This window comes from Astatotilapia calliptera, chromosome 22 (genome assembly GCF_964374335.1).
Source record: "Astatotilapia calliptera chromosome 22, fAstCal68.1, whole genome shotgun sequence".
NCBI classification, from domain to species: domain Eukaryota; kingdom Metazoa; phylum Chordata; class Actinopteri; order Cichliformes; family Cichlidae; genus Astatotilapia; species Astatotilapia calliptera.
In genome coordinates this window covers 5,755,925-5,779,451 of record NC_137442.1, presented here as the reverse complement: position 1 = coordinate 5,779,451, position 23,527 = coordinate 5,755,925, and the positions used below count along the sequence as shown (strand labels likewise).

Sequence of the window (23,527 nt, the reverse complement as noted above, 5' to 3'; positions counted from 1 at the left end):
CAGTTGTAGCTTTTGCATTACCATTTGCTTTCTTCACAGCGCCAGTTTTGCCATTGCCATTCTTCGCTGGGGCAGCTGTGGGCTTAGATTTGGTTGGTTTGATTTTAGACAGGAGGACGTCTGCTGCAGTGGGCTTTGCTTTGGAGGACTTGGAAGCTTTGGTGGGCATAGGTGGCTTGATGACGAGTTTATATGATCCAGACTTGACGGGCTTAGCTGGAGTGGGCTTGGATTTTACAAGTGTGGGTTTAGCAGGTGCTGTTTTTTCAGTGACTGCCTTCTTCTAATAGCCGTGATTATTGTTTGGTTGAGATGTTATTTTGTATGTAAACGTGAATATGGACAAAGACAATGAAAGAGAGTAGAAGATGACAAAGATACACGGAGATGGGGAGGGGGATGAAAAGCACAAACAAGGGATGACAGAAGGAGAGAGAAAGACAAGAACGCATGTTTTGAGAAACAATGACATAAAGATGGCTAAGGCTCGGATGATTTACTGAGACTGTACAGGCATTACTGGATACAGCACAGAAGTACACTGACACCACTTAAGCATTAAAAATGGAATTTACACCAAGATGGCCAAACAATATGAAATATTTCATGTCTATGAACCAATTTATTTGAGTTTGTTTTTGCTGATCTCTCCAATAATGCCATTCCCAATACTAAATAACAAAGCAGCATCTTCGTGCTAATAAGAACTGAGGCTGTGGTTTGGCAGAGGCACTGAGAGCGTGATGGGGCAGGTAAAGCTGGCTGCAAAACACTCACACATACACACACAGGTACACGCAAACATACATAACGCTGATACCAAACCTGCTGTGTTGTGATTAATGCACCAAGCAAACTGTAAGAGAAGGCTGCTGCAGTTTAGTCATGCAAAAGAAGTTGCAGGGACGGCGGTCTGGCATGCAAATGCGTGTTAGTCACATAAAACCACAATGTGTAAAGTTGTGTAGATCAATGACTCTAACCACCATGCTGCTACAATAAAATACATGCAAATCAAAACTGTATTCACAAACAATCGCCTACAAAAAATACGTTATGAAGAGAAAACAGAGGAATATACCCTCCTCACAAAGGTCAGGGGAACAACCATGAATGCATTTACTAACACAATCACGTGCACTGACATTCTTGTATTTACACAGACGTTGATGTAGAAACTTTTGGTGCAGAAGCACAGTAGGTGCATGCGGTAACATCCTCCCAGACAATGAAGTAATCATGCAAAACAGTAACAGGACATCAAAGACTGTGTGTGTCATTAAACCCCATGTAGTGAGCGATCACAGGAAAGCTTCTGTAAGTGAAATAAGCTGATTACCCAATGTATGACAAACCACACCTAGTATCTGGTAACATGACAAACATGAAATCCACTGCATCTGTAATCTAACATGTAATCACTGTAATCCAAGAATTTTAAATATCTTAACGCTCTCTTAAAGTCCAGTTTATATGATTATGAAATCATATAAATATCAACTTTATCTCACAGCAATTCATTCAAAAATCTCCCTTTGAAGGTGTTTGACATCATTTGTAACCTAAATAAAACAACACAGCTGCACCCTCACTGCCCCAGTGCCCCCACCTGGCCACATGTGAACACACAACATATATGACAACATGTAAATGACAAAAATAATCCTGTGTGATGGGGATGGAGGTAATCACATGTCTGCATTAACGAGAGAAGCTGATGTAATAAAACAAAAAGGGGGTGTGGAGTAATGAGCGCAGAGCGAGAGAGGCAAAAATAAAACAAATAATTTATCGTGTAAGAAAATTTCGATTACATCCCAGCACTTGTAAACCTAATAATACAGGATGGATTATGAGCCAGTTATGGTTTAAATGCCTCTCTCTCCCTCTCATTCTCCCTCCCTTCCACAAACCCTGCTCGTGTTTTCCTTCACTCTCGCTCCCTCTTTACCTGTTGGTTGGGGGCCCCAGGTTGGGGAGAGGGGGTCGCGGAGGAGGAGGCAATGCCTGTTGTTTCCTCATAATAATAAGGGTATTCATGGTCATCCTGCTCCTCATCAAAGTACTGAGACAGATGGAAGGAACGCGAAAGCGAGAGGAAGAACGCATGAAGAGGAGTTTAGATTTCCACGGGGAGGTTGAGAGAGGTTTTAGAGGCCATGTAGGGATAAATGAAGGTTAAGATGAAGAGTATGTGATGCAGCATTGGGGACGGGGGGAATAAACAACAGTAGGAGACAGGAAACAGGATGATGACAAAACACAAATCTTTGACTTTTTTCCCACTCATCAGAATCTGTGTCAAAAAGTGTTTACATATGTCGGTACACAAGAATCTGGATGAATGAGAAAATAGCAAAAACAAAGCAATAGTGGAAGCCAATGAATAAAATCACAGAGATTTCTATTCATCCAAAAAAGAAAAAGTCATCTCAACAGCATCAACATGACAGGGTTTGGGAGTGTCGGAGCTCTGAAGTGACCGATAATTTATCCTGATTTAACATCAGACAAACTTCTAAAACAAAGTCTGTGTACTTTGGATGGATGCAGACGATGCAGTCACTGCCAGCTCACAAATATCAGTTTGTTTTACAGTGAAATTAATGAATGTAAGCTTGCAAAGCCTATAGTACTTAATGTAACGTGCACAACCAGTCTCAGTAAGTAAAGAGGCTCCACCTTAAGCCATCGTGATGCCAAATTCTTATACTTGAAAACCAATCAGAATTTAACACAATTCTATGTTCTAACAGGTCCTTTTCTTTCAACTCATTATATATAAAAAATGTCAAAAGACACTGATGTTTGCTTGTATCATCCTCATTCCCCTACCTTTCTGTGTTCCACTGCTCTAAGAAGTCAACAGCATAAAATCATAAAAGTGTAAAAAATGTAAAATCACAGCTCTGGGATGGGACGATGACAACGCCTCTGCTTTACGTCACCGAATGGGAGACACAGACTGTGGCGGTGAGGAGGAAAGCGGATGGATACAAACTGTTGCTGATGACGAGGATGCGAGAGAAAGACAGAAAGGGGGAGCAGCACTTTGATGACATCATCAGATGACCCAAACTGAACCCGAGGACTTCATTTTCAGACGAACTTTAGTAGATTTAGTTTGACAGCTAGACTTTTTAGAATTTGAAAAACTTTTTCCAGAAGGTTTAAAATATATTGTTTACTTTTTTCTGATCTCAAGATGTTTTCAATATGTTGTGTTGTAACATAAATAAAAACAATAAAGAGTTAATAATCCTAATGATAGAACTTTAACATAGGCAGTGGAACTGATGGATATAACAGAGATATATTTGCACTACTTTGCACTTAAGGCGGATATTGCACAAGGATCAGCGATATTCACTGACTGCTTAAAGTTTATTGTAAGCATTCAGCAGGCTGGTCAGTTTTAGCTCCTGTTCCTGCTTTTTATCTTTCAATAGCTACAAAATACATTTTTATTTAAATTATTGGGATTCGGTGAAAAGTTTTCTTTCTACAGGAAGTGTCACAGAAATCCAAAACAAAGTCCGAGATTCTGTTTGGGCATCTTTTACCGGCGCTACAGATGAGCCCTCCGTTTTGTGAATGAGCTGTAACTGATGCTCCTCAGGACTTTATATTTAATATATATTTATATTTACTTTGTGTTAACAAAGCACCACGAATGCGACTCTAACAAAGGTTACTGTGGGAAGATTCTTTGATATTAAATGACTAATGAATTGATGTCTGTTTCTGGACTTGTTGTGGTGTTACTCACGTATGTGTTGGGGTCCTGAGCTTGGGTTTTGGGCAGAGGGGAGTCACAGTCAGGGCTGTAGTGTTCACAGAAGTCATAGGCAGCTTGAGGGTTGGAGGCAATCATCAGCTGCTGGATGTCTCCCTGTGGAGGAAAAAACAAACACATAATTAGAACTTGTTCCTGTGACCAAAACACGAACAAACGTGTGATTTTCCTGCTGAAACTTTGTTGCCACCCAGTCAGTAACATCACAGTTTATCTTGATCGAGCTCCTCACCTGGAACACCTCCTCGTCCAGCAGGCGGGCTCCAAACACTGTGATGCCATTGGTGTCAACCGCTGCCTTGTTGCCTCTGGGCAGAGGGCGGGTCATCTTCTTCTTGCAGTCCAGCAGCAGTGTCACATTCTTCTTGGAAACAGAGAAAGCAATGCGATGCCACCTACAGACGACGAGGAGGAACCACAGGCAATTCAATGAGCAACGTGAGAACAGCCCTAAATAAACAGCCATCAGCAACCCCACAAAAAATAATATTGAGTTTCCACACAGCAAACACTGGTCCCATTCACACTTACACCACCACAATCATGTCATTTCAACTGGTCACAAACTGGTTGTTGTTGCTGGTTACTGACTTGCCATCAGCCAGGTTGACGCCTTTGAAGAGTGGGTAGTCCTCGGGAGCTGGCTTGCCGCTCTGGTCCTCGTACAGGAAAACAGGTGAACGTCCCAGTTCGATACCCAGCTGCTGGACGCCCTGCTCGCTGTAGATGGAGAGGAGGAAGGCCTGGAGGCCAGCCTGGGCTTTAACCAGAGCCATGACGGAGAAATTCTCCGGGAAACGACCTGAGGATGAGAGCGAGGGAAGTATTAACCATATTTGTAGATGAGGAAAGATGACAAGAACGAAGCAGATGTGCAGACTGGAAAGAAACATAGAGGCAGAAAGTGGTAGAAATGTGAAAATAACACTAATGAAGAGCTTTAATTTATTAAATACACATGTCAGCATGAAGTGGTTACATAATGTCACGCTATGATCCCATGTGGAGCTGGCATAGATGGTGTTTCACATAATGACAGCTGGAGAAAGAAGGCTGAACATCAGTTTTGACTTTTGAGGATTTATTCACAGCCACATAAGTGCTACCGTCTCCTTTCTGCCCTCACTCCGGGGTGTCAGGCAGCTTCTAAAGTTAATTTGTTGTGGGTTTTCCACATACTTTAACTCTGCTCCTGCACTGAAAACACATAATTATACTTAATATCCACGAGCATCACGCAGAGGGCTCAGCTGCTCCACGCAGCTCAGTGCAAACAGATACCAACCAGTAAGGATAATTACAGGTTTCCTGTCTGGAATTCATGGTAAATATTAAATGCAAAGCTGTTTTTACACTGTGAGGTGGGACAGGTTTAAATAATACTACCTTAAATGTTAAATTCCTTTCCCCCAAACAATCTGAAATATTAAAATAAGATAAGATCTGCTATATGGCGGTAATACTGTGCAATATTGATACAGCTAGCAAAGATAATTATTACAACAGAAGCTGTTCTGAGCTAACATTGGGTATAAGATGCAAAACTTCACGACATGGATGAATTACTTTCTACACGATCAGATTTATGGCACATTTATGAACAAAAGAAAAATACTTTTTTCTGTCTGCATGCAGACTGGGTTTGTTTCTTTGGATGGTACCTATGAGGAATTACAAAAAACACAACATTTAACTCTCGGCCTAAAATGTTTTTACACATATAATTATAATGTTCATACTTTAAAAGATTCCTTAAATGCTTTACAATAAAAGCTGTTGTTCTGCAGGACTGTGCAAAAATCTCCCTTCACTTCTTTAGATGTTGCCAAAGAGACATATTTGTTCAGTTTCTAGTCTCGAGTAAAAGTTCTGCACGATTTCAGGAAGTCATGCTTTTTATCTCCTTTTCTGTCCTTGTATCCGAACATTTTCACAGGAATGTTTTTGTTTGTTAAACCACTTTAAATTGACCTGTGAATCATTCAAGCGTATAAAAGGCACCAAACTCGTGGGATAAACTAGAATTGTGTTTAAAAATAACTCAGGCACTTTGTTACCACCAGACTGTCATCAAAACTCAATTTGTTCCCATTTGAAATAGTTGAAAAACATAACAGAGTTTGACTTAAAATTTTTGTACCTACAAGAGCTGCTTTCTAAAAATATATCACTGCATGATGTGAACCTTGATGTGAAAAAATAGGAAAGTAACCGGTCAAAAGAAAACTATCTGGAGCAGTGAAGCATTCCTGGGCAGAATAAACCCAGAACTCAACATTATCGAAGCAGCGTGGATGCACTTTAACGGAGAACAGCATCCGAAGGAGAGCTCTGAATGTCCTAAAGACTTCTTAAATTAAGAGTTCAGACTGTGTTGAAGAATAATGATAGTCATATCAAATATTCAAGCTGTTTTTGTGTCATATATTCATACATACTGTGCATGTAGGTTTGCACATTTAATAAATTGTTGCACCCATTTTGCATTTTTTAAGAAAAATACCGTGTAAACCGAATCGATGACATATCAGGTGTATTCACCCGTGAACGGCTGAACTCTGCAGCTTTACTTTAATCATCTTGAGAAAAGCGTGAGAGAATACCTCTGATAATGTCATTACGTTTTATTCTTACATCATATTATAGAAGTCAGTCACCTCAGTAAGTAAAGTAAAAACAACAACAACAAACAATTGGGTTGTGTATAAGGTTAAAAACAATTCTTGAGGCTCTTTACAAACCAGTCAGCCCAAAGACTCTAACACTTTGACGCCCAGCCGGGTGGAGGCCTACCTGAGAAGAGCTGCTTGGTGGGTGCGGAGATCTGGGCCTTCTTGGTGATGCGGAAAGCATGATCGGGGCTGCTGGAGCGACGGGATGTGCAGAAGCCAGGGACCTTCTTCACACCCTCAGGGAGAGAGGGAACCTGCAGAGCCCGTAACACATCGACCGGGTCTAATGACAAAGAAACAAGCAAAGAAAACAGTCATTACGGTTATTTTTAAGACGTGACGTTCACTAAGTAAACAAGTAAAATCTTAAGGCTGATGGTTTAGTTGCTAGAAATACTGCAACATGACTCTAAATCAGCACCTTACACACAGTCATCATTAACACAAACTGGTCTGTGGAGCTTTCAGAACAATGGAAACTAAAGAGATAAAATCTGAATTACAGCTTTTTCTGCACAGAGTACTTAACTCTTTTTCTTGAGTGAGAAAAAAACAGCCTCACACCTTGAACGATTACTCCACAGCAGACCTAAATATTGTAAGTTCAGCTGTTTCCTCTAATAGCTTTCTGGAAGGCTGTCCACCCTGTAAGCTGTATAGAAATAACTGAAAAGACCTTTTTAATATTGCCAAATATTTTACAAAAAAGGGCAGTTTTATTTTTCATTGCAGTCATTCTTTGCAATTTTCCCCAGAGAATCAAAAAGGTCGATCTCAAATGTTCTCGAATCACTAATGTGATATAGGATCAGGTCCAGCAGATGCCCACAATGGCCGCCACTGTACATTTAGGTTTAATGTAAGAAAGGAGGCCCTGTGTCAGAGCGAGCGGGCGGCGGTCCAAGCCACATATATGAAGCAGTGCAGGGCAGGTACAGGAAAGCTCAGTTTAATGCAGAGCGCAGACAGTGGCGTCTATTCTGCTCGCGCTTATCGAGCAGCTGAAACAAGCGGCTGTTGACGTGATCGCGCTGAGTCAAACGAAGATTTGTCTGACACCACACAATCATTTCACAGTCCCCCCCTGACACGTACACGCAGGAATGCACGCGCTCGCTCGACAAATATTCAACACATACCTGAACATCGTACAATCACACACACACAGCCTCACATCCCGTCTCCACATCGGAGGTCAGTCAGTCTGTTTCTGCGGCTGACTTTCTCACATTGCTCAAAGGCACTGTGTCATTGAGGAACCTCTGGGGTTCAGGGTGTGAGTCCCTTTATGATCAATTTTAACAAACAGAACTGTAACAGCAGAAGCAGAAGTGCTGCTCCCTGTACATCAGGAATATTTCTGCTTAAAACCAGAATCTTTGAAGTATTGATTTGTATTATTGGCATGTTTTAAGGCTGGATAGTTTGATATTTATAATACTTGGTGTTGAATCCTAAAAAGGCTGCTTGTTGGCAGCATCAGGGAGACGTTATACTGTCACTGTAGCAGGTCCAGAAGTTTTTTATTATATACAAATGTACATGATTCTCATTTAAAGACTTAAAAAAATAACAGTGAAGTTTGTTTCTTATGAAATGCTCAGAGCTGCTGGGTACTCTGCTGTCCACTTAGATAGAATAATAAATACACATGGCACAAGTGCTGCCAAGGCGTGAAAACAACTGGCCTGCATAAAAACCCAGTGAAGTCTAATTATAAAGCATATCTCACAGAGGTTTTAAAGTGAGGCAGTTCCATCCTCCCTCAGTGTTGGCGAGCCTCTCTGTGTTTGAGCTTACTTTACTGTTAACAACCAATTAAACTCATTTACAGCCAGCCCTGCTGTGGCACCTCTCATAATAAACTCACAGCATCACTGACACGTTTCTCTGGTACAAAAAAATGACAGAAAAAAAAACTTTTTTGAGATGTATCATCTTCTACATGACAAGTTTCTTTTACTTTTTTTCACCCTGCAGCCACATTAATAAACCGTCATTTCCACGTACTTCAAATAGCGTCCTATTTATAGACAACCTGTAATTATTCCACCCTCAGCATGTTTAAAAAGCACAGTGGACCATATAACAGCAGGGCACTCACTCAGGGCCACTGTTGCCACTGTGGACATCACAGCCAAACATGTGAACAGCAGAGAAGTGAAAAATCACCGCACAGTGTGAGACATGTGTTTCCTAAACTAACGATCAGGCACAAAGTTCATCAGACTTCCGAAGACAGAATCAGGAGTAAAGTTTCACATTCAAAGTGTGAATGAGAGAGTCAGAAAAAAGAAACAGTTTGACTACATCAGCATCATAAATGACTTTAAGTTGGCACAGATCCTCAGTGTCACCTGTCTGCTGCTGTCAAACATAAAGATCCACAGTCGGCTCGTACTGTGACACTGTGAGGCTGTTTATTGTGTTTATCAGCCATTTATGAGGTTTACACTGTGGTTTCCTCAAATCACACTCGTCCCATCAGAGGTGCATATGTTTAGGTGACACCCAGTTTATCAGGGGCACAGTTTATGAGATCGTGCCCACAAACTGTAATATTTATTCAGACAGAGCAAACGGTGCATTAATATTGGCTCCTCAACCACAGCCCATTAACGTCACTCTGCTTGAAGTTAGTGAAAGTGGAAACATGAGACAGGTTAAAACAGAAAACACATATGAAGAAGAGTCCTTCAATAATATAAAAAAATTCTAGCCTTTTCTAATTTTTCATTTCCAGACATAGGTGTCTCGACGGCACTAGCTGTACATGATATAATAAAGTAAAAAGAGGTAAAGAACGAACTGGAGAAAACTAGGCTCCATACTTTCCCTGACTTTCAATGGAGTTTCCTTAATTAAAAAACTTTCCAGGACCTGGAGGATGCTGATCTGTTTATCTGCATAACTTTGAAGTCTTTTGCAGATCTTTGCAGCAAAAAGACAGAGAAGAGGTTCAGGCAAAAGTGGTGTGTGTGTGTGTGTGTGTGTGTGTGACAGCAGACAGCTTGGTTCTGTGATGGCAGGATACTGGATCGGATTGCACCCCGAGCTCCCCCAGTACGCCCAGTACAATGTGCCGCTCTGTTCCCGACTCCCTGTCCAGCTCACATTTGCAGACGGGGCCCTTCCTGCCTAAAGGACCACAATCAGGACAAAAACGCACCCACAAAAATAACACGCTGGGCCACAGAGCTACACACAGAGAAAATTGCACCTATACGTGAGACGAGGAGTGGCAAAAATGAAATTAGACAAGGTAAGAAAACAGACGGCCGAGGGGCACAAGCTCTCCTTCTTCACTTCTCTCTCCTTCCTCTTCCCAGTTCCTTGCTCGTTCGTACCATAAGCGCTAACAGATGGCTGCAGCCTTTTGATGTAAATGTGGGCTAATTACTCTGCTGTCATTAAGACAGGAAACGGGGCTCCCAGCCACCTGAGAGCACATTACAGTAGCCTGTACAGTTATATCTACTGACAGCCTGAAATTTTAGAGAACATCTATCTATCTATCTATCTATCTATCTATCTATCTATCTATCTATCTATCTATCTATCTATCTATCTTGAACACAGCAAGTGTAAACACTGAAAACATCTATTAAGTGAAACTGAAAACTGCCACAATATATTTTAAAAAGATTATCAGACTCGGTCTGTGTGTTTTATCCTTAAACCATCGAGTCTGGAATAATGGTTTGCTGTTCAGTGTATAATGAGCCTGGAGCATGGAGTAGATGTATTTTTGAACAGGTGCCCCACGACTGAAACAATCCTGTCCCTGTTACACTGGGAGCCACCCAGTTACACACAAACCACAACTGACCAAACACGCAGACCACAAGCTTCTTCCACTGTGATAGGAAACACATGTGATACTCAGGGTGGCGATCACACTGTAAAATGACTCGTGCAGCTAAAACTGCAATAAGCTCCTCCATGGTTTCAACTGCTGCAATTCCCCAGAGTCACCACTAGATGGAGCCGAAAGAGACTTAACTAACTGTGACATGAGCACAGTCAGGCCTGTTGAAGTCCCACATGCCACACCAGCACACATATGTGTTTACATGTACACACTCAGTGCAAACAGACACACTCACAGGAGTGTGAGATAAACTGCTAACAGGAGTCGGTACACTCTGCTAACGAGCAGCTTCATTGACTTAACAGAAAACACAAAGCAGCTGGACACGCAGATTAAACTCTGTCTGCACATAACGTCAGAAAGAGGATTACTGGGGAGGAAAGCATGCGCAGAGAAGGAATAAAGCTCATTGTGTTCCTCATAAAGAGCACAAGACCTTAAAAAACTCCAAAAATATTAAACATTAGTAACAAGCGACTCATAGTGACACGTGTCCGATCCATCCACTCATTCTGTACAAGTGCTTCTTGGATTAGAGTTTATCGTGACATACAATGACTCAAAGGACACTCTGGATACGTTTAAAAAGTTTAAAACATCAAAATAAAGAATAAAAGAAATAAAGACAAAATTATGGGTTAAATATTAAATATCAATATTAAATTAAATATCACAGTAGCTTTGTTTGTTGAAACTGGTTTACCAGGTGACTGAGTTCACTTGCTTCCCTCTCCACTGCTTTGTGCCTAAGATTATTTGTGTGTGTGCCTGTGTGTGTGCCTGTGTGTGTGCCTGTGTGTGTGCATGCCCTTTGTATTTCTGGTACAGCTGTGCCAAATACCAGACACACACTCCAGCTGACACTATGACCTCTCACCTTTACACAACTACAACGTTGTCGGACACAAAGAGCAAGAAAAGTGCTATATTGACAATGGACACACACACACACACACACACACACACATGTACACAGATAAGCACTTTAGAGTCACTCATATAAGAAAATTCTTTAAAAAATTAAAAATTAAAACTACTTTCAAAAACTGTCTCATAAAATTTGTTCTGTGATCACCAGCTGTGTCTCCATCCAGCCTGCTGACCACGGAGGCTTGCAGCTCAGGCTCCAGGTTATAATTTCCAACATGCTGCTCTATAGTTATGATTTATTTATAATGCCTGTGTATACAGACAGAAAATCCATTATGAGAAGCCGTGCCGTAGAAAGGGAGTTATTTGAATTGACATGATTTATTTGGTGTAAGTCAGTGTGTGGCTGTTTGCAACATAAATGTTACACCATGTGACACAATCTGTAACTGAAAGAGAGAAAACCAAAGCAGGACTCGCCTTTGTACCACACGGATGTCAGTAAATCCTCCCTGAAAACCTGAAGGAGGCCAAAAAGAGAAGAAACTGAACAGACAGTAGCAGATAACTGCTGCTGTCTGTTCTGCTGTCAGCAACTAACACTGGAGGTAACACACATGGATTAAGAATATCATAATTCAATAAGAACAATTAATCCCCTTAAAACATACAAGTTATTGCCATTCATCCTACTCTGATCCAGAAAGCAAGTCGAGTTTGTGAAGTTATTTGAAGTAGAAGATGATAATGTTATTTTTAATATGAGTATCTGCCACTGTACCAGTACATATATGAAAGAAAATAAGAAAAACCTTTGTTGTTACGCCCCTCTGCAGCCCCTGATCTCCTCAATGTGTTCAGCTGGTAATAATTGGCCACGCCTACTCAGGTGTGAATAAAAGCATACCTGAGGCAAGCTTCCCAGGAGCTCACTAGTCTTTGTCTTGGTGGCACCAGCCAGTTCAGCCAGCCTGCTGTGCCATTTTAAGCTAAAACCTCTTCTCACTAACACTCTGGTATTCGTCTCCTTTTTTTATTTTGCAGCTTTTGAGCCGGGTCGTAACATTTCTACTAAACTTGGTCTTATTTTAAAGGGCGTCTCTTTTGCTTTCTTTGCTTATCCTGTCATCTATGATGGTCCTTTAAAGTCAGCGCTCAGTGAGTGTTAACTGTACTGTAAGTCCAATCATTCCTTTGAGAAAACAAACAAAGCATCTCTTTGTCTTTATACTTAAGCTCATATACTTTGTTTTCAGCTTTTAATACCTGCCTCTAAGTTTAGAGTATCTGCACTAATGAATCACAGTCTCCGTGTGGTTTATAAGTAACTGCAGGGCAGTGCCAACATTTACTGTACGGCAGCTCCCCGTGTGCCATTATGTGGTCTGTGCCAGTCTGCGTGTGCGTCCCCGATGATGCCAACGTGTATCATGCAGAGTCGTGTGTGGTTTCAAAGCTGCAGGCCGCAGTCTCAGTTTGGATCTGAGGGTAGCTACTGACACCACAAGGCCTACCCGGGACCAGAAGGCCCCGGAGCAGGAGGCAGTCACGAGTGAGTCCCTGTAACTTACTATCACACAGAGCAGACAGAGAGAAAAGGCACAAATTAGACAGCAGTCTTAAGACCGTTGGTGCCCCTGTGCTGAATGAGAGGCCTTCACAGCTGAGCTCTGGATGTTCTTCACAAGTCTGAACAGTGCACATCACAATCTACACTTTTAACTGAAAAGCACTCGTTACACTGAACACTTTTATAACAGAGAAAGAAAAATGAGCATCAGTGCCAGTCCATGTGGGTTCACACAATTCTCTCCTTATAAAAGCTGTTTGTAGACTCCACACACATAAACTGGATCATTTCACAGAGAGACCTTCTGAAAACTGCTACTGCACATTACCCACAATCTATATTTTACCATTTAAATGCTGTAAACTAACACAGATCTGAAATTATCCACAGTAGAGATAATATATTTACCATAAATCAAACACTTTAAGTAAGAATGAACCAGACAAAGAGGCGATAAGAAAGAGAGGAATGGGAGCAGTAAGCAGTTGGAAATCCCCTAACAAACACACACACACACACACACACACACACACACACACACACACACACACACACACACACACACACACACACACACACCCTCATCGTGTGTTCTGTGGCAACAATTTAGCTGCAGGAACACATGTGAGGCGTCGGCGGGTAAACACCACTTCAGGGGGAATGCGTGAGAACTTTGACTCGTTGTAAAGTTGTGTTGAGATTCTTACTTATGCGGGAAGATTATGCCTTCAGGACTGCAACATTTAAAGCATTCAACCCGCAGAACTCCAAGAAAGAAGGGGATAAAGTCTGAAGACACCTCTGTAAATCTGAAAACACCGACTCTGAATACTAGAAATTCTGTCGTTATTATAGAATTAAGATCTAACTCTGACTTTCCCTGTCTTCCACACAATACACGCTGGGATAAACTCCATAAATGCCACTCCACCTGTGAGCTCAATAAAGACAAACAGATTTAGAGGCAGGATTAAGTGGGACAGCTGGTGGTTACTGCATTAAGAAAATGTAAAGCCCCAAAAACCTTCAAAGTGCTTTTCTGTCATCGTTCATGCTTCAGGGTAGCATTTTCCAGTGAAGTCTAAAAACATAACTGGTTAAAGCCACAATTTAAAACTATTTTCAAATGCATAGACAGCATTGATGTCTGGAAAAAAGATGTACATTAACATTACATGTAAAATCACACAGCTGCTCTCCATACCCTCCCACATCAACTTCCTTGAAGCAGCAAAATAACAGTGACTAGGAATAGCATCCTATACAGACAGCCTGTCATTATAAAGTTGGCACGCTCTCACGTCGTTCTTGCACATCTTCTGCTCAAACAGAATGTCTCCCAAGAACGACTATCCCCACGCACAAACCGCTAAATCATCACCTATAAAACTGTGGAAACGAGACCAACTATCTTCAGCTCGCTCCAGTCTGCAGTGCTAATGTGGTTTTGTCTGAGAAAGGATTTCAAATATTCACCGTCTGAGGGGATGTCGTGAGTTAGAAATGAGGCCTGAGAGTGTTTCAGCATATCTCAGCTTTGACGTATGCATGCTTTAATCTTGTCTAGACTGAGAGAGTAGGTCAGCGTGTCACACATTTTGTTACAATACTGGATTCAATAACGCATCAATCCAAGAGTGAGGACAACCTGAGGAGGCTCGAATCCAGGAAACACAGGAAGTGTTAAAGATGAAAAGGAAACCATGCACAGTGTAGGCTGCGCTGTGATATCTGTGTCACTGTTCAGCTTCCACTTTGTTAATAGTTTTTGAACTGCTGGCTATTAGATGGCATTCTGACAGGCATTAAGAACATGGGCTGTGTTTGCCCTGAACTGTGCATTTCAGGCAAACTGCTCTCACACGTCGTGTTCTACCACCAAAGACACTTTACATTACATATGGTTAGGTTTAGATTTAAGCACTGGTGGAGATTTATTCATCCCAAAAGTAGACATGGAATGAGAGGGTGCATGAGAACTGCCTGCAAGGCTCAACTTAGGGCACAAGTCAGCTGAAAGTTTAATGTTTTACAAAGTCTCTGAGAAAAAACGAAACCAGATATTGTAACTGCAAGTTTTTCCCCACTGTGGTTAGACAGAGCTCGTTATCTCATTTTTAAAGTGATGGCTGTTGGATGTAAAATGTAGATATTTGATGGGGGAAGGGTCCTGATGTCCAAGTGTAAAAACTCTGAGAAAAGTGTGCAAAAAAAGTACAACAGAGGAAAGAGGATAGATGTGTCACATCAGGGGCCCAGGGGAACATGATGACAGGGCAGGAGAAAACCAAGGGCACGGGGTTAATGCTGCTAAACTGAGTCACGTGCGGCTGAAATACCACACACTTCCATTCAATCACAAGAATGAGCTGTCAGGCTCCTGCTCCACCGCCACATAGAGTGGCTCTATTCACTGGCAGTGAGGGAAGGAGAGAGAGCAGAGTATGTTATGTTTAGCCTGAGTGAGACAGGCTGCCCTTTGAGGAGCGGTCGCCTTTGAAATGGGGTTGAGGAACATCCATGTCAAGAAAATATTGGCCTCTGAATTTCTGCTTCTTTGAACAAAACTCTGCTTTCATGTGTTTCTGGGCGTGTTGCTCTCTGGGTGATGGCGACGTCTTCATTCTCTCAGGACACATCTGAGAGCAAACATCTGGGATTCAGACCATCTTCACCCCTCTGAATCTGCATTTCACCGCCGCAGTGTGGCGCTGTTACAGTTTACTCTGACATCTGCTGCTGAGCCACACCACGCACACAGAAACGCGCAACAGTCCGTGCACGGGGCCAGTGCGAGCAGGAACCCCCACACGCGCACGTAGCACAGACCTGAGAGGTCGCGTGAGTGTTTTACTTGCGTCACGCTGACATTATCACAGAGCAGGTGATTATAAAACTTTTTTCCTACCAGCAAACGAAACCCTGTGATTTGGTGTATAAGCGCTCACAGCCTACTCGGGCTGCTGCACACAGAGGCACATTCATGCAGATGAGGCATACGTTTCCACACCCTGAGCTGGACACAAACAGCCATAGCTTGCAGACGCACATACGCAAACACAAGTGCACAAAGCGCGCACACACGCGCAGATACTGCTCGCTTTCAATTCCGAACCCCGACGACCGAGCTGCTCCGCCGCATAACAACCTATTCATGAAAAGCAAAAATGTCTCAGGCTCCCGCCTCCAAAATACACACGGGACACGGCTGGAAGGTGCAATCGCCTCTCGCAATCTGAAATTGGAAACGCGGCCAAAGAATACAGTGGAGGAGGCGAGTTATACCACAGAAGCCCCCGCGGTCCGTAAACTGCTGCAACTGTGCCAACAGCCAACCTGTTAACGTCCAAAGCAACAACTGCTTCAAATTATAAAAGTTCATGAAAACGCAAATAGAAAGTGAAAAACTATTTTTTTTTTATTATGAAAATAGTTGCAGTTTGCGCTAAAACAGCTTTTTTGTGCCACGCTTTAAAAAAAAAAGAGTTTCTTTTCAGGTAAAACTAAAAAGCATCAAATGCACGATTTTTGGCTGAACTAATCCAGACTATAAACGCGGATAAATGGATTCTGTTAAAAATAACTTGAGACGACTAGCGGTCTATCAAGGAACAGCAGCGCATACGGATCATTCCTTCATGAAGTCCACAGTTTAAAATCCCAAACTAAAATAATCCTGGAAAACCAGCCGGGTGTTGGCTGGGAATAAAGTTCACTTTGTCTTATTGAGATCCCTCAGAAATCCCTCCTCTTTGAACAACCAGAGGCAGTGATGGATGGACTGGTGCACAGGCTGAACTGGTAAACACATTCATATGGTTCCAGCTGGTAGCCCAGTGCACACTGAATCCAATATTTAGTCAGAATAAAAGAAAAAAACCCTAAAAATACTAGAATCCAACAAACCAAATGTTTTATTCGACAAAGCTCATCAGAAACTACCAAACAGGACTTTGTACCGTTTTATCTCATGCCCCACTCCGGGTAGGGGCACAGAAATGAGCACCATCCTGTCAGAACTATTCGGAACTCTAGATAACAAGGTCAGGTTAATACAGAGCACGTAGAGTTCAGATCGGAGGAAAATCACAAAGAAACTGATCAGATTAAAACAAACAAATAAAAAAAATATCTGTATGTTTCGTAACAGGAACAGATGATGACACCTGTCAGAAGTCTGAATGCAGAGAGGAAGACAGATTCCACGAATGGGAAATTAACAGCTTCTTTGAAGGCATTATTTTTTTAAATTGATAAAGGCCGTTAATGGTCATAGAGAAATACAGAATGCCCGAGAATATACGTTCTTTTTTTCAGATTCAGAATCGGACACCTCTTTATCACCTGATCAATATTTTCCGACCAATATCAGTTCGATATCAGCAGTTAGTCGTTAGTATGGTTCAGATTCAGGCCCCAAAGAGAAACACAAGTCACAAAAGAGCGTTTTAGGAATAAGTCCTTTAAGTCCTCAAAATATAAACGTCTAAAGACGTAATTCTTGCATGCAGCAAATACCAAACAGATTTAGATATTTGGATACCGTGGGGCCCACTGATGGGGCACTACTGCCCTCATTCTTCTGGGAATAAGTAAAGAAGCACGTCAGGTGCGCAAACGTCCCATAACGGAGAGATACAGACTCATTACGGCCACAGTTTATTCAAACAGATGGCGTTTCAGACAGAAAAAAACAGGAAACCATATTTTAAATGTTATTTAAAGAATAAAAATAACATCACCAATAAAAAGTGGAAAATCTGTCTTACCTGCTTGAACCACAGTTGTTTGGCACAGGGCGAGCGCCACGGTTACCAAGGCGAAGGAGGAGAAGTCCATGCGCCATGGTCTCCGTTTCTTCCGGAAGGGACAAGCTCCAATATCCATAGTGTTGCAGTAGTTCTCCGGCCTGGGTCAGCTGTAAATGTGGGATATGGGGGAAGTTATCCTCTCACAGAAAGCCAGCCGACGAGAGGAGCCCGACTGACCCTTCTGTGAGGAAACAGACAAAAAAAGCACGCCTCTGGAGACGTCTTTACCTTTCTCCGGAAACCTTCCTTAATGAGTTACCTATATTAATGCACCAAACCTAAAGACTAAAATGGGTTTGGGGTGAATAAATATATTTGATATTGAAGTTTAATCCCTAGCACTGAAGCCCCATTGACTCAGATTGGGTACGAGTACCCAAAGTGGAGAGAGCAGAGAGAGACCTGGAATCACGCTCTCTCTCCCTTCTCTCTCTTTCCCTCTCTCCTTCTTTACTTTCTCCCACGAAGAGTGAGAGCGGTTGTGTATGTGTGTGTGTGTGTGTGGAGAGAGAGACAGAGGGGGAGAGAGAGAGAGAGAATGGCAAAGGTGGAGAGGGAGGGAGAGGGCGTGCGTAATAGCGCGCCGGGCGCACGTAGAAGTACGTGTACGAGGAGAGTCTGGGAGTGGAAACTGGGTCTTTTCTTATGATCGAGCTGCAAAGATGTTTCAGCTTTTCTGTTAACTCTGAGTTATTAACTCAGTGTCAGTGAAACCTTTTTGTCTTCGTCTCGATTCCCTCTGAAAAGCCCAAATTACTGAGATGAGTATTTATCTTTGCCACTTCCTGCTTTCTGCGTCTGTACCTGCGACAGGTAAATGCAGGCTTTGTAGAGCAAGCAGGGCTGTTCAGGTAAACTGAGGATGAGACGGCTGCTGTGCAGAGTAACTGAATGAACGTTGAGTCAGCCAATCAAACGTCTGTCCGCGCTACTAGCCACGCCCCCTCGGCTAAATCCTCGAAGTTCTACCCTTATTCTGATTGGTCAGCCCCACGTGGCCTTGTTTTGCAGGTGTTGGATGGCGATGGGAAACTGAAGAGTATGATGAAGCCTGATGCTTAAAAGGAAAAAATGTTTGCATGCAAGAAAACATGCAGAGACTCCAAAGTCTCAAGGCATAAACCCAAAAAATGAATTTAGTACTGGAAGAATTCTGAGTTATGCTTCAGAGACACTTGAAGAACGTAAACCTGATGGTTTTACATTGTACTCATCCATTTATTTAACAGCACAAATGTCCAATGAGGATCACTCATTACTATTCATTAATTCCCATCCAGATTTCAGCCAGTCAGGACTCCACCTCTATCTGTCTGCCCTGCATGTGCATCTTGCAGTAGATGGCACCATGTGATGGCAGCCTTTCTTCCTCAGATTTGATTCAAGCTCAAGAATGATTCACTCTCCCTCCTTTCCTGCGTGGTCCAGACGAGGATGGAAAGAACTAATGTACATTTCCAGCCTTTTAATATTTGTAAATACTGTACATCTGATTATCGCAGATTTTGACCTTAACTGTGCAAAAAGCTGATGTGGTTTAGGATGATTTAAGAGTCACCACAGGACATTTAAATACCAAAGTTAACACAGTTTGAGTGAATCTTTAGTAGCTACCCTCCTTACTCTTGTACCTTACTAACAATATCATGCAAAGATGAAAATAACTGGCATGTTTTTAATGGCTAAGGAATGCTGCCTTAAGACATAATGAACTCTTTGCCAACAAAACCACAACCTGTCATCTCCAAAATTACCAGAGATGAGTCAAGAGCAACTGAACATCATAAATTTTAAAAAATTGTAGTACAAAGACACTGAAGTAGATATTTTACAGTATCTAACAGGTGTTTATGACGTCCCGTGCTGCTGTGTAAACTGCTCGAGCACTTCTCACATTTCAAATTAAAAACCTAAAGTAATAAATATGTGTTCAGACACCTCAGCTTCTTCTTCTTCTTTTTTTTTTTTTTTACATGCACGGGGGTTGAAATCGTCTCTTTAACAAACACAAACCCTGTTAAGCAGTAATATCAAACACACATTCCTTTCATATAAAATCAAAGCTGCTTTCATTGGCCTACATGTGCTATACGTATATTTCAAAGCTGCCTGTGTGCCCTGCTGTAAACGCTCCACACAGCCATGCTTACTCACTTTCTTTGAATGCAGACTTCACATCCAAAAAGCAGTAATCAACTGTAATTATCTCTTGATGTTCCATACTGCTCGCTCTTTCTCACCACCTTTCATTTCTTCTCTCCTATTTCTGTGTGATTCTCTGAGGGCAAAACAGGGGTGTGTTTGCATTCTCTGCTAAATCCCAGATAACTGGCGTCACTACCAACTGTTCAAAGGGCCTGGTGATAATGGCAGCACACAAAGGAAAAATAGGGTATAAGTTATTTACTTAACATGCAAACAAAACAATTTTTCATCACCACAATGTCGTAATTCTTTTTGATGTTCTGCTAATGTTAAACCTAAAATAGAAAAGAATGCTTTAGATCTGAGCAGCATCACAGCTCAGGTGACTTTCAGTCAGTTTGATATGATGTCACGTGTGTTGACAAATGAATGATAAAGGTTTTGCTTTATTAAATACTCGTACTTCCAATCACAAAGTGACCTACTGCCCGCTGTTTTAATATTGCACGTTTATATTTAAATGCAGAAAAAGAGGAAGTGTGAGCAGATCCATTCCTAAATTACAGGAAAATTATATCATGAAATCGTCACCAGGCATGTAGCAAAAGTCTGTTTTAGGACTCCACTTCCTAAACTGGAGCTAAATGGTGTGCAGACGTTTTCCCTTCCCCCTGAGTTTTTTACTAAAATACTTCAAATGCAGCAGCGAGCAGCATGGCCCAAACTGCATGACAATGTCTGCGTTATTCATTTGAAAACACTGTAAGTCTGACTCAACTGAAGAAAAATGAGATTCAGGTATTTCTTACAGTGCAGATAAGAAGTGGACTATGGCAGCAGACTAAACATAAGCATGCTACGAGTGTACATCAAAAACTAAATATTTATGTCAGTGTGGCAACTTTGCTGAGTGTGAGGGTGATGTCTGGAAGCAAAGGCATTTCCCAGGAAGTATCTGTGGCCCTAACACCATAAACCATTACTGTAACATTAAAAGATGAATGCGGATCCGGGTCGTGAAAAACAAGTTGTAAAAAGGTTTGTTTTTACCACAACTTTTATAAATAAAGTTAGAATGTAAAAGCACAACCAATCACATTCCAGCAGCCTGTGAGCTGCATGAGAGCGCTGCAGAATATGAAAGTGTGTCATTGCAGTTTTCAGACTTTGTAGAGCCTCACTGGGGCTCAGTGAGGCTCCACAAAGTTCTGTAAAGAGTTGCACAACTTTTTCTTAAATTTAATAAAGTCATTAAAAACGCTTTAGCTAACACAACGTGCACACGGTTCAAAATGTTAAGTTGACAAAACTTCTATCTTGTTTCCACTTTTTACTTCTATCAGGTCAAGTTGGTCCAACTTTTCTTCAAGTTGAAAAACTCCTCACATATTTTTACAGTTGGTGGGTAAACCTCATGCTTGTGTTTGGGGCACATTAATACTAGAAAGTGTCAGTTTATTCTTTTACATGTTTTACGATTTTATACTGATCATTTATAGAAGAGCAAACATCACCCAGAAAATGTGCTGAGCAGTCAAACCCTCCTCAAAACATCTCCCAACTCAGACTGACATCATTTACAGAAGAGCCTGAGCTTTCCACATACAGTACATTAAATATGTAGAATCAATAAGATGGAAAAACACGGGGCTCATGTTAACAGTCTGATATCCACATGTTGCTAAAGCACCTGAATTAATGTTAACATCATTTGACATTATAATCACTCAGCATCGAGAATACATTTTTAAGAACGTTTATTTCTAAAAGTCTAAGCTGAGTTCCAAGAGGTTTGTTGGACAATAAAAAATGCAGTTTAGCTTTAATCAAGTTTAAATTCACTGTTTATAGGTTTTATTCTTGATTTATAACTTTAAGGCAACCATACTTCAGGGTCATCACCAGTGACGGCTGACACTGCAGTACAGAAACTCTGAGGGTGGATGCTGCCACAGTAGCAGTGGTTATATATCATGGACAATGCTGGATTTGTCTTATTTATTTATTCTATTTATTATTTTTTAAATCATGGGTTTAAACAATGATTAACTCCACCATCTACATTTGAAAAACATGTATAGCAACGGGACTCTCCCTGGCTCAGATTAGGCCTTTGCTCTGCATTCAATGAATATTGGGCGACTTTATGTGACATAAATTTCTGCATCCTCTTGTTATTTCTGATCATTTAGTAATATTTATTACATTTGAGTTAAAGAACATAAAATAATTTAAAATCACAGTTCTGGTGATTTACTTTTGGCTCTGGCTTAAAATTCTTCTGAGGGCATCAAACTTGTTCAGTGATGAAAAAAACCCTGATACTAAATTTCAGGTGAAGAGAAAAAGGACACGCTTTAAGTACCGTGTCCGTGTTTGAGCCTGTGTGCAGCAGTAATGACTGCTAAAAGAAGAAAGCGCACTGCCCTCTCATAAGAAACTGCAGGGGTGAGCTCTGATGAGAAGGGCCGGCCATTCTGTGATCACTCAGTGAAACCATCAATAAGCCTGCTGCATCCATCAATTATCCATCAAGAATCATGAGGAAAATGGGCCCGGGCACTTTTAGACCTAAATATTATTACATGAAAACCAAGGAAAATATAGCTTTCCATGTTCACAGATGCAGAAGAAGAACATGAAAGTTTTCTTTGTTGGAATAAAAGTGGAGGTCAGCAGAACAGCTGCAAGGCTGAAAAATCAGAAAGAGTTGAGCACAAAATATTAGTAAATTGAATGCATTTAAATGGCATCTAAATACCATACACTCAAAAGTTACTCTATCATCTACAGTCCAGCTTTACTGAGCTGTTATTTTCTCTGTAAGAGTATTTGTACTAAATCAGAAAGTCCAGGAAACGCTCCCTCAGTGCGGCCGCTCTGGGTTTTATTTTGGCTTTCTAGACACACTGGATCGAGTGTTTTTGAGGACAGACTGTTTGTTTCTGGCTTCCTTGTGCTCTGAAAGTAGATGCCACGGGCCGTAAAAAGAGACACCCCAAGAGACATCTGTGGTATGTGTTTGCTTTTAACTGTACATACAGCTTTGATTCACTTAACCTAAAGCATTCAAGTGGAGAGCTTTTGTTGTATTCATGGCTGAATCACAGACAGAAGTGGTGTTCTTGTTTGTTGCCCTTTGTTTTTCACTGAAGTGTTGCTTTTTGTTGCCAGTTTTCTCATCTTAAGAACAAAAGTTTCTATTCTCATCCACACAGGATATAATAACAAAGTTTACTTACAACAATAACTCGTCGGTTGGGTTAATGTTGAAGAATTAAACACAGATCCCAAATGTGGAAATTAGTAATACGACGAGGAACAGAAATTTAACAGATTAAAAACAGCAAAATATGGTCTTACATGTTAATTTGGAAAAAAACAAGCTATAATAGTTTTGTTAACCACTGAACATGTACGCTGTATTCTGACATCCAAACCAAAGACCGCATGTATCTGCAACTAAATGCAGGTGCTTGAGCAGGTGCTTAGGCTTACAGAGGCACTGTGCACCTCTGCAGGGCAGTTTTGGATTTAAAGAGTAAACTGGAGGAAACACTAAAACCAGGACAACAGCAAGAAATAAAAGAAAAGCAGTTCATTAAGTTGTTTAGTTACATTTCTTACACAGATCAGCATAATGTGGCTTTAGTTGTTAGCCGGTGTTGCCGTCACCTTGTGAGAGTTTGTCTGTATGTGTGTCAACATGGAAAAATGTTGTCCTGGAGACACCTGGAGTTGTGGAAACTACCACAAAGGTGGTTTTGAGTACTTTGGCCAGTGTCTGTGGAT

At 41.4% G+C, this 23,527-nt stretch overlaps 1 protein-coding gene across 1 annotated transcript in view; it reads right to left on the bottom strand.

Annotated features, from left to right (window-relative positions):
- The window catches only part of col11a2 (collagen, type XI, alpha 2), a 41,684-nt gene extending 23,247 nt beyond the window's left edge, over positions 1-18,437 (bottom strand). Inside the window, exons 1-6 of the mRNA XM_026157097.2 lie at positions 17,549-18,437; positions 6,590-6,751; positions 4,388-4,598; positions 4,029-4,191; positions 3,770-3,892; positions 1,952-2,065 (exon numbers count right to left, since the gene is read on the bottom strand). Of these exons, the coding sequence (XP_026012882.2) occupies positions 1,952-2,065; positions 3,770-3,892; positions 4,029-4,191; positions 4,388-4,598; positions 6,590-6,751; positions 17,549-17,666 (891 nt within the window). The 5' untranslated portion in view covers positions 17,667-18,437. The remainder of the gene's footprint in view (positions 1-1,951; positions 2,066-3,769; positions 3,893-4,028; positions 4,192-4,387; positions 4,599-6,589; positions 6,752-17,548) is intronic.
- Between the last annotated feature and the right edge of the window lie 5,090 nt (positions 18,438-23,527).